This window comes from Lipophrys pholis, assembly GCF_963383615.2.
Source record: "Lipophrys pholis genome assembly, chromosome: 10".
Lineage (NCBI taxonomy): Eukaryota > Metazoa > Chordata > Actinopteri > Blenniiformes > Blenniidae > Lipophrys > Lipophrys pholis.
Genome location: NC_137640.1, coordinates 20361679 through 20373148, shown reverse-complemented (window position 1 = coordinate 20373148; position 11470 = coordinate 20361679). Strand labels below are relative to the sequence as shown.

Sequence of the window (11470 nt, the reverse complement as noted above, 5' to 3'; positions counted from 1 at the left end):
TGACAAACTTCGAAGACATAATTCCAGGATTGATTCCTAACTGTGTGTGTGTATGTGTGTGTGTGTGCGTGTGCGTGTGTGCATGTGTGTCCTGCCTATATAACTTTTTACGAATGAAAATTAAAAAAAATGTTGTAACATGTCTGCAGTTGTGTTATTGATGCAATGTTGTTTTAATGACGGCGTTCACTGGGTTCCGATTGTTTTGTGTCACTCCAACCCACCGTTACAGCGAGTTGGCCTGTGAGTGGAGAAGGAGGCGGGTCAAGTGTGACAGGGATAGGAGGCTGACTGTGTGTGTGTGTGTGTGTGTGTGTGTGTGTGTGTGTGTGTGTGTGTGTGTGTGTGTGTGTGTGTGTGTGTGTGTGTGTGTGTGTGTGTGTGTGTGTGTGTGTGTGTGTGTGTGTGTGTGTGTGTGTGTGTGTGTGTGTGTGTGTGTGTGTGTGTGTGTGTGTGTGTGTGTGTGTGTGTGTGTGTGTGTGTGTGGTTGGAGAAAAGTGAAGGAGCAGCTTGATTTTGTTGTTACAGCATCTTTACAGACAAGGAACTCGTCTTCCTTTCCACTGTCCTGCGGGACGCGACAACAGGAACGCACAGTGAGTTGGATAAGTAACTTTAGTTCCTGGTTTGCCAACATTAATGCTTCAGATTATTAGTTACTGAAAAAAAGTGGTCATATGAGTGAGCACTGCTGCTGTTATTGATTGTTTATTATTTCTGTGCATTTTCCATACAGAAAAGTCTAAATATAGCTATATTATTTCTTTTGCTAGATGTCACTGGTATAAAATGCTCTGCAGGTTGAACGTTTCAGTTTACACGCGTTATCAGATTGTCCAATGTAGGGATGAAAATATGCTTTCTAATCTTGTTTAATTTCAAAAGCCTCCTGTACTATTAGTGTCACATTTGAGTTTCTGTTACATTATTTTCACAGACGAACTGTTTATCTGAACCTGAAGTGAATCCAATGGCAGAAAGACCCTTGACTGATTGGGCCTCTGGTGTCTGGGACTGCTTTGAGGACGCAAGTACTTGTAAGAATCAAACTATCATCTTTAATTCAAATCTACCATTGTTTTCTATTGGCCTAATTTTGTTTTATCTCATCCTTTTGTTTTATCCTACTTCTTTTTTACTGCTTTTGAACATGAATAGGTGGTTTTCAATAATCAATAAATACATTTCCCAGGTTGCTATGGCTTCTGGTGCGGTCCTTGCCTGGCTTGCACAGTTTCAGGAAGGTTTGGAGAGAACAACTGCCTCCCGTTGTGTGACTGTTGCAGTCTTGCTGTACTGGGTTACTGTGGTATCCCTCTGTGTGTCCCTCCTGCAGTTTTGTCAATGAGGGCTGCAATGCGCAACAGATATGATATCAAGGTACAAGACACTGAACTACGTTTATTTTTGGAGCCTACTGACTCAATGAAAGCAGTGAGTCAGTAAATGTTTTGTGTGACTCTTTACAGGGTTCCCTTTGTAAGGACATTGCGATTTCATGCTTCTGCTTTTGGTGCGCCTGGTGTCAGATGCATAGGGAGTTGAAGGAGCGCAAGAAGACCCCTGTTGTCATCAACATTCAGTCTCAAGGCTTTGTCAGTTCCCAGCCTGCTCCTGTGATGATGATGCCTGTGAACCCAGCTCCAGGTTACTTCACAAACCCAACGGGGGTCATTGTGACTTCAAGATAAAAAAACAAACGTCTGCATTTTCAATGTCATTAGGATGATCTCAATGACGCAGAAGTAATCATATATCATCCATGTAACCACAGATAATGAAACTATGGAGTGAAATCAATTAATTATGTCAAATTTGTGTCTGAATATAATCAAATAATCACTTTGTAGATTAATCATTAATAAATGTGTCGATATGCATTAAGTTTGAAGACTGTTTCTTTGGGCTCCAAATCCTCAGCTGTGAAAAAGGGCCTCAGGCCTATAGGCTGGTAGCTATATTGGTGCAGTCATGGACTCTTAAAACAACTGAATTATATAGTAACTGTTTTCATGTGCTTTCAAAAAATGTACATCAATGTGAGTGTTCAACCTGTTGCGAGGTGAGGGTGAAGCCCCACTGCAGAGGCTTCAGGAGGACAGAAACACCACGGCAGAAGAGAGCTGCAGGCTCACAATCCACCTTTATTTCCTTGATTCTCCTCCAAAAACAAAACCATCATGGGGAAATCACCCCCAAACAAAAGAACAATTTCCTTCTTCATGAGCTGTGCACACGCCATATCACCTCTGCTCCTCCCTCGTCTTAACAAATTACCATTTGGTTAGGGACATTCAAAACAAGACCATCAATGCTGTGGTCCAACAAACAAAATAAACAAAATACTATTTGGTTAGGGAAACTCATAGTAAAACAACCAATGTTGATGCCGAACAGGCTGAGAGGAAGCTGGTGCTTCCTAACATTTCTCAATTCCTCCCCCTTCTGGTCCACACTTGTCAGATAAACGTTAGAGATAATCTGCAATAAGATCCTCCTTACCAGGACAATGGTGTATGGCTTAACTGGTATGGCTGGAGAGCGAAGCACCAACAAAGGATTCTTCCATTCTGGTGTTGTTTTGAGTGCATCCAGGTCAACGGTCTGTGGTCAGTTTGCAGGACAAACTCTCTACCCAACAGATTCTACGTTTATGAATCAAAAGCCCACTATATAGCCAATCCTTCTTTTTCCACAGTAGAATACTTTTTCTCCCGATCAAACAGTTTCTTTGTCAGAAATAGGATCGGAGCAACCACTTGTACCGGAAACTGTTTGGTGAAGTCGGGGCTCTGCAACACAGGATCTTGACACAGTTGCATTTTTAACTGCTGGAATGCATCCGCACAGTCAGTGCTCCAAATCACTTTCGAAGCTGGTTTCGTCATTAAATGTGAGAGTGGCTGCTATTGGAGCAAAATGGGAAATTAATCTTCTATTCCAACCCATTAATCCTAGAAAAGACCTTACTTGCTTGTTTTATGCCTGGGAATCATTTGTACAGCCTTTATCTTCTCTATTTTATTTGTCCACGACCAACTAGGTACCCAAGATATCTCACCTCTTCTTGAGCCCAAGAGCACTTAGCTGCAATGAGGGTCAGGCTGGCTTTCTGTATCTTGGCCAGGACAACCTCAAGATGCTGCTGGCTTTTCAGAGAACAGAGATGGAAAAGACTGTTTAATCTTACCCAGCTGATGCCACTGTTCCTGAGTCAGATGCTCTGGACGGGTTTGCGGCTTCGTTTTTTCTCTGGAAAGCCTCATGTCAGCTTCTTCAGCTTCGTATTTTCTTCTGGCTGAACATGTTGGATCATCAAAATATGCTCCTCACTCCTTTGGATGGCTCTGTGATAGTATTCTTTTCACAGGTGTTGGGGTTTATGGTTGGTTATTAGCATATAATTACTGTAAGTTATAGATTACTAAAAGTAATAAATCACTGGAAGTAATTTATGAAATATTGAAATTATTAATGGAAGTAAACGGTCATTTACTCATTAACAACTCCTAAAGTAATTGAATAATTACTTTAAAAACAAACAAAAAAATGAAAAATTGTCAAATAATTTTTAATAAATTTTTTTATTAATTTGCATACATTTCTTATTTATGTATTAATAATAAATCGGGGCACCACCAGATAAACTTGGAAATAGCTAATACCAAAATATCAGTCTCGTTTGTAAAAAAGTTTATTTAAGTTAGTTAATATTTCTGCATAAAATATAACCATCTTAAATAGATTGGAAGGTGTGAGATCCGAGCACAGACTGTTACAAACCAGTGAATTGACAGGCGTTTATTAATTAAAATGTATTAATTCATAAATAATTCGGAAATCATCTCATAAATCAACACATTCAAATAGCAAACGACATCTAACATGGAGATCTAATCTATTAAACAGCAAACACTATGTACAAAGAGTGTGTGTGTGTGTGTGCGTGTGCGTGCGTGCGTGCGTGCCTGCGTGCGTGCGTGCGTGCGTGCGTGACGAGGGGGTGTGATGACCTCGAACGTCCACCAGGTGGAGGCAGACGTCGACGGGTCAATGCGGTGACTGTGACGACCACTAGGGGCGTGCGGCGGCGCGCAGAGGGATAGCGCAATAACCTGATGTGTCCACCCGGTGGATGTCAAGAGGGATTGCGATGACCCACGCGACCACTAGGGGCGTTTGACTCGCTCTTTCTGGGGACACGGCGGTTGCTCAGCGGCCAGATAAACAAGACGTCCGTCGAGCGCGCGTGCGCGAGGGCGGTCTCGGAGCGAGTTAGTCTACCGAGGGCGTAACGAACGGGCGGTTCCGTTGGCCCGGTTCTGAGCCCTAAGTGGAGGTCGGGACCTGCAGTCAGGGCTCTTGTGATCACGGCAGATCTGCTCTTGCAGCAGCTAACAGATAGGTGTTACATGCAGCAGTGTGTGTGAGCTTATCTTGATCAGGTAAGGGGGGCGCATATCTGCGGGTTACTGAAAGAGGGGGGAGAGATGAGAGAGAATGAAGACAAGAGAAAGACAGAGAATTCTGTGAGGCTCGGTTCTGAACCCTGGTTGCTCCACACAGAGCTCCCAGTGGGCCTGGAGCTCACTTGGACCTCTGGTTCTGAGGTGGAAAACCAGAGTTCAAGACTTGGTGCGCGTGAATGCGCATACACAAACAACATGAGATGCTGCTGCCTTCTGAGCGGCACATGGAAACACATTGCATTTTCAACAGAACATCATTCTAACTATTCTCTGCCCAGACAAACGCTCTCACCCTCCAGTTCTGGACAGCACCGTCCGTGGTGCTGTTGGTTCTGGGAGGCGGTGGTAACTGGTTGTTACCGGGTCTTAATTTCAGCGTCCTGAAATTAGAGGCCTGGCTCCAGCTGCAGGAGTGCAACTGAGAGGATGATCTTGGGAGGAGACGACACTGGCTCTGGTCTCCAGAATCTCCCAAAAACAGGAAAAATAGCGGAAAACAGAAGATGTAGTCCAAACTGGGTCCTGCTCGTCCAGCGGGCTGGCGTTGGTTCTGTCTCTTTGTTTCTGCTTGGTGCTCTCTTTACCATCCTGATGAGGGAAAAAGATGTCACCAATTTGGGTTTGGACCCCTGCTGTGTTCGGGTCGGATTCAAGCGTCCTCATTGGCCACTTCCGGGGTCTGGCTCGCTCCTCTGCTGTTTTATGGCCTATCCATTGTCCCTGGTGTTTTCCTTTCGGGGGAAAAACCTCTGGAGGAGTTCATGGAGCTCTGGCCCCAACACAGGTTTACATGTAGTATTTGTTTAACTTTGGCTTCATCAGGACATGAAATTTCATACGTCACTGGGCCCACCTTCCTCGGAACAGTATAGGGACCCTCCCATTTAGCCAATAACTTACAGAGTCTCGTTTATAGCAACACTAACACCTGTTTCCAGCTCTCTGTTCTGGGCATCATTGTCATACCATACCTTTTGGTTGTGTTGAGCTTTTTCCAAATGTTCTTTTTCTCGGAAAGTGCCCAGTTTGTCTCTCATCTGGAGGATGTGAGAGATAAGACTGGTTTTTGCTGAGCTTGTCTCACCAGCCACCCAGCTCTCCTTCAGCAAGTCCAACATCCCTGAACCTGTCTGCCATACAGCAACTCAAAAGGAGACAGAACAGTTGAAGCGTGTGCCACCTCTCTGTATGCAAACAAAAGAAAACCATTTATCCCAGTTCTTGCCAGTTTCATCCACACAGTGACACTGACTGCCCCCATTCTCAGCTAGTCACCGATGGGTGGAGGCCCCCAGGATTCAACACTTTCGATTTCCCCCCCACCTCTTTTGGAGAGATTCTCTTCCAGTCTTCTTGCTCCGTGAACACTGGGGAGAAAGGAGCTGCATCCCAGCAGCTCAGCTGTACCCCAGCCTGCTAACAACTAACACCAGAGGTATGCAAACAAAGCAACTGGAGAGGCCAGAGGAGCCTCAGGAGCCAGAGGAACGCCTGAGCCCAGAAGAGCCACAGCAAGTGGAGGACTCTAAGGAGTTGGAGGAACCTCAGAAATCTGAGGGGCGTCAGGGGATGGAGGGGCCTCAGAGGCCAGAGGAGCCGCAGAAGCTGGGAGGGTCTCAGCAGCTGGAGGGTTCTCAGGAGCCGGAGAACACTGAGGGACAGCAGCATCTGGAGGTCATGGTGGAGCCAAAGCCCAGCCGGAGAAGACGGAGGCCTCAGAAGCAGGTGGGGCCTCAGGTTCGGGAGGAGCTTCAGGGGCTGGAAGAGCCTCAGCTGCCGGAGGAGTGTCAGGAGCCGGTGAAGATGGAGGAACGTCAACATCTGGAGGAGTTTCAAGAGCCGGAGGAGCCGCAGCTCAGTCAGGGGACACGGAGGAGGAAGAACCAGTTAATGAAGCTCTTCCAGTTGCTGCAGGAGTCTGAGAAGCCGGAGGAATCTCAGAAGCCGGAGGTCCTGGTGGAGAATGAGCAGCTGGAGGAGCCAAAGCCCAGCCGAAGGAACAAGAAAAAACAGAAGAGTAGGAGGAATCCCAGCTGCCTGAGTAGCTGGGATTGCTGGGACTGATCTCCAGACACATCAAGAGACAGACAGGTGAAGCCCACAGTCGAAATCCTCTTTAAGATGTATTACGCAGAATGACATCGGCACAACCAAAGTGTCTCAGGAAGCCTGCATACAGGCAGACTTCCTAGCTAGAAATACTTGGTAGTAACTGTAACAAGACATACGACCAAACTAAGTAACATACTCAGACACACAATAGTTGAATCTAAAGAGACTTTTAGGCTCAAATTCAGGACCGAAGCTGGATTTGGAGAAAGACACTTTGAATACCTGCAACGTTTTTGGACCTCTGTCAACCTGTGTTAAATTATTGAAGAGCTGTTCAGTATTTTGCCTTTAAAAAGTCCTTTTCTCACTGTGTGGTTGTGTGTTCCAGGCACCTTTTGAGACTTTGGACTGCAGAGAGAGCAGAGCGTGCAGATCCAGCTGCGCCTGTCCGACAACATAACGTGGACAAATGGCTGCAAGGGATGTGCAAAAACAAGAGGTCCCCCCAAAAAAACAAAAAATAAATACATTAAAAAAAATACATTAAAAAAATACATTATTTGTGGTCATTAAAAATATCATCTGTGGCAACTGGACTAGTCGGGGGTGTGAGCAATTATAATCTGTATTGTTTTCTGTTTTCAATACTCAATATTCATTCAATTGTAACCTCTTTCATTCTTTCTCATACACTCGTCCTTTTCATTGGATCAGCTTTACTCTGCGCTTTTCCCATATTGCTACTTAGCGTCCCAAATAAACCCACAAATATTACGTCCTCTCGTCAGAGAACGGGGTGCCTTCGCAAACAACAGACTCATTCTACACATCCAAAATAGAAAAAAATACGTTTCCACAAGAGCGGTGGAAACGTTTCACTGCAACACTTCAAAAAAGAATCCCTAATTCATTTCAAGGAACAATTTTTTGATCAATCACTTTTCCAAATGTGAATTGAGTGTCACACTTTGGGTTTACATCCAAAAAGGCATTACTGGGAGACAAAGATGCTGGAGCAGCGAACACATACTGCAGGCTCTCATTTGCACGGACCTTCAGTTAAGTTGTCAAGACATTCACAGATTCACACTTCTGGCATCAGTAACTCTGTAACAAAATGTCAACACACAAGCGAAGCCTCTTCCTCATCGCCGTGAGGTACAAAATGTGTTAAGAGCTCATTTTTCTCACTGCAGCCTTCACTTGTCCCCTGCTGATGATACTACAACACTTGGTTTGACGCAGGAGCTCTGGCGTCTTCTGAGAAGCAGTATGTGCAAGTAGCACGTGCATGTGTCTAATGCCAAGCTCAAGGTAATGTTGGGTTTGCATGTGTATTTGACTAAAAGCTCACCAATTGCACCTGATAAATGTCACATAATGCTGCAGTAGCGGTAAAATTATTCCTGCCATTAAAGCCCGTTCTTCCAGTAAATGCTTTGAAAGATGGACCGATGTGTTGTTTGATAGTATACTACCTGATATACCCTTTGTTTTTTCCTAAACTCAGACTGTCATTTCAAGTGAACAAGCCCCAAAACACATTAATTTTCTAAAATGGACTCATGAAGCTTATGCTTGTATTTGTTTACAACGTTGGTAATAAAAGAGTCATATTAATAAGTCCTCTCTGTTCACTAGCTGTTTAAAAGAACTTTAAAGTTTCATCACTGGGGATTTCTCTCGATCTAAAAAATGCAAGATTGTTGTAAAATGGTTTATAAACGCACTGTAATTGAATGAAGTTAACATTGGCTGAAAGTCAATCATAATGAAGAGCCCCACCTGTAATATTTATCACCAGCCGCCTCTGGCTTAATCCGTAAGTTGAATAAAGTAGACATTTAAAGAAAGTGAAAGTGTAGATACCTGGACATCTTGTTGGAACATAGAAATCATTGAGCAAACGTGTGGCGTCCGCTGGGTTTGACAAAATGTCAGACGCAATGAAATTATTTCCCAAAAAATTTATTGGATTAAAACACAGCAAAAGGTGTTCAGACACACGTCAATTCATAATGAAAGTTGCAGAGAAATATTCTGCTCTGTGTTGATTAGATTGATCCACACTGTCCTCAGAGCTCACGGGTACCATGAGAGCTGTGTTCGCACAGATTAACTGAATGAAAGAGGCAATCAAGAAGGAAACAAGAGTATCCCTCCTACATTTTGTAGAAGTAAGTACTAAGTTCAATAAAACTTTATTCAGTCAGTGTAGAAGGTTCAACACTCACATGGATGTATATTTTTAGAAAGCACATGGAAACAGTTTATAAGTCGTGAGTCAGTGGCTGCACCAATATAGCCACCAGCCTGTCGGGCTGAGGCCTCTACTAATGACAGCAATTACAACAAAAAGTATTTTTCCCAGATGTGTATTTGGAGCCTACAGTAAAAGTCTGGGTATTGCATATTGACACATTTATTAATGATTAATATACCAAGTGATTATTTGACTATATTTAGTCACAAAATGAATTGATTTCACCCCATAGTTTCATTATCTGTGGTTACATGGATGATATATGATTACTTCTGCATCATTGAGATCATCCTAATGACATTGAAAATGCAGACGTTTTGTTTTTATCTTGAAGTCACAATGACCCCCGGTGGGTTTGTGAAGTAACCGGGAGCTGGGTTCACAGGCATCATCATCACAGGAGCAGGCTGGGAACTGACAAAGCCTTGAGACTGCATGTTGATGACAACAGGGGTCTTCTTGCGCTCCTTCAACTCCCTATGCATCTGACACCAGGCGCACCAAGAGCAGAAGCATGAAATCGCAATGTCCTTACAAAGGGAACCCTGTAAAGAGTCACACAAAACATTTACTGACTGTAATGTTTATTAATTAGCTGTTACTAAACTGCTTTCATTGAGTCAGTAGGCTCCAAAAATAAACACAGTTCAGTGTCTTGTACCTTGATATCATATCTGTTGCGCATTGCAGCCCTCATTGACAAAACTGCAGGAGGGACACACAGAGGGATACCACAGTAACCCAGTACAGCAGGACCGCAAAAGTCACACAACGGGAGGCAGTTGTTCTCTCCAAACCTTCCTGAAACTGTGCAAGCCAGGCAAGGACCGCACCAGAAGCCATAGCAACCTGGGAAACGTAGGAATTTATTGATTATTGAAAACCACCTATTCATGTTCAAAAGCAGTAAAAAAGAAGTAGGATAAAACAAAAGGATGAGATAAAACAAAATTAGGCCAATAGAAAACAATGGTAGATTTGAATTAAAGATGATAGTTTGATTCTTACAAGTACTTGCGTCCTCAAAGCAGTCCCAGACACCAGAGGCCCAATCAGTCAAGGGTCTTTCTGCCATTTGGATTCGCTTCAGGTTCAGATAAACAGTTCGTCTGTGAAAATAATGTAACAGAAACTCAAATGTGACACTAATAGTACAGGCGGCTTTTGAACTTAAACAACATGAGGAAGCATATTTTCATCTCTATATTGGACAATCTGATAAGACGTTGGAGTGCCTTGTTGCAAAACCTGTTCATGTGAAACCAGGATGTTTCAGTAAACTGAAACTTAAAACCTGCAGAGCATTTTATACAGTTGACATCTAGCATAGGAAATAGTATGAGTATATTTAGATTCTTTTGTATGTAAAATGCACAAATATAATAAATGATTAATAACAGCAGCAATGCTTTTATCGCTGAGGATAACCGTTTTTTTTTTCACTTGCAGCACTGTTTTCATTAACATTTACAAATATGCATTGCCTGTAGTACAACAATTAATGACAGAATACCTCTGACAAAAGTTACTCATCTATTAATTATTTAAGCTTGCTTTGCTCCGTTATGTTTCTTTGTTTTATATTTTTTATTCGTTTTTGTTTTGTTGTTCTCACATGTCCAAAATAAACTTTCAAATAAAGAAATCAAATCAAATCAAAACAAAGTAATGAAGTTAGACATAATGTTTTAACAAAAACATGAATTCAGCACGTTGTCAATGTGTTGCATACAGATTATTTTCTGATCCAGACACACATGAAGAAAAATACAAGTTTCATGTCTTGAAATACAACAATAACTACAGCTACACATGTTTTGTGCTTTAAAGCAGTAATTCTGCTGAATTCTCTTTAGCTACATGGTTAACATGTAGAATACAACCATAATTAGTCTGACTGCTGACTTTGAGACTCCCAACTCCCTTTTTTTCTCAAAGAGATAAAGTTTCTAAACGTCTAAATAAAAACCAATACAGTAATTCAAATAATACTGTTGCCTTCAAAGATTGTAAGATCAATGGCTTTCATATGAGTTAAGCATATAGGAATTCAATATATTATAATGATGTTGAAATGGCAACCTCTCGTCCCAATTTGAAGGTGTTTTGTTTTGTTTTGTTTTGTTTACCTATTCAGCACCACAAACTAATTCAGTAGGAATCTATCAGATGTTAAATTAATCAGTTGGTATTTTTGAATTTCTTCATTGTCACAACTACATCCTTAGTTATCCTTGAAGGATAGAATCCACTGTTCTCACAACATCAAACAAACAAACCTAACTGTCCAACTGGTAACATATACGAATCTTCTGGATGCCCAACCTATGTTTTCTAAGAAAAAAGAAAAGTTCAGAAAACGATGCATGTTGGTAAATCTCCGTATTGGAAATGTAAAGCTCTCACCTCCTGCGTCCAGACACGTTCTTGGCCCCTGATGCAATGAGTCAGTGCAGCAAGGCTGAACATGAACAATAAAAACCTGAAAAACCGGAAACTTCAGATCCAGAGAAATGAAAACTAAAGTGAATGTACAATGTGATATATTCATTGTCTTCATAATACCAATGTTTATTTAATTGATTATGTTATTTGCTCATGTATTTATTCTGGATTTGAGAGTAAAGCAAATTCAATTCTCTGTATGTGCGGGACATAAGTCACAATTAAAATAACGATAATAATA

At 42.2% G+C, this 11470-nt stretch overlaps 1 protein-coding gene and 1 long non-coding RNA gene across 2 annotated transcripts; one reads left to right on the top strand and one right to left on the bottom strand.

Moving 5' to 3' along the window:
* Positions 1–333: 333 nt before the first annotated feature.
* On the top strand, positions 334–1882 carry LOC308115346. Its single transcript, XR_013935683.1, has 4 exons — positions 334–596; positions 938–1037; positions 1193–1380; positions 1470–1882. It is a non-coding gene; the product is annotated as an uncharacterized lncRNA (long non-coding RNA).
* Positions 1883–8388: 6506 nt separating this feature from the next.
* On the bottom strand, positions 8389–11222 carry LOC308115921 (cornifelin homolog A-like). Its single transcript, XM_080473798.1, has 4 exons — positions 11191–11222; positions 9793–9893; positions 9446–9633; positions 8389–9329 (listed from the first exon to the last, which is right to left on the bottom strand). The coding sequence occupies exons 2-4, from the start codon at positions 9857–9859 to the stop codon at positions 9108–9110; spliced, it is 477 nt and encodes a 158-aa protein (XP_080329924.1). The 5' UTR covers positions 9860–9893; positions 11191–11222; the 3' UTR covers positions 8389–9107.
* Positions 11223–11470: the final 248 nt, after the last annotated feature.

Bases quoted from the DNA above. Each gene is read 5' to 3' on its own strand.
- LOC308115921 (XM_080473798.1), bottom strand. From the start codon at position 9,859: ATGGCAGAAAGACCCTTGACTGATTGGGCCTCTGGTGTCTGGGACTGC. The intron at 9,634-9,792 runs GTAAGAATCAAA...TACGTTTCCCAG, and splicing joins CTTTGAGGACGCAAGTACTT to GTTGCTATGGCTTCTGGTGC. The intron at 9,330-9,445 runs GTACAAGACACT...GACTCTTTACAG, and splicing joins GCAACAGATATGATATCAAG to GGTTCCCTTTGTAAGGACAT.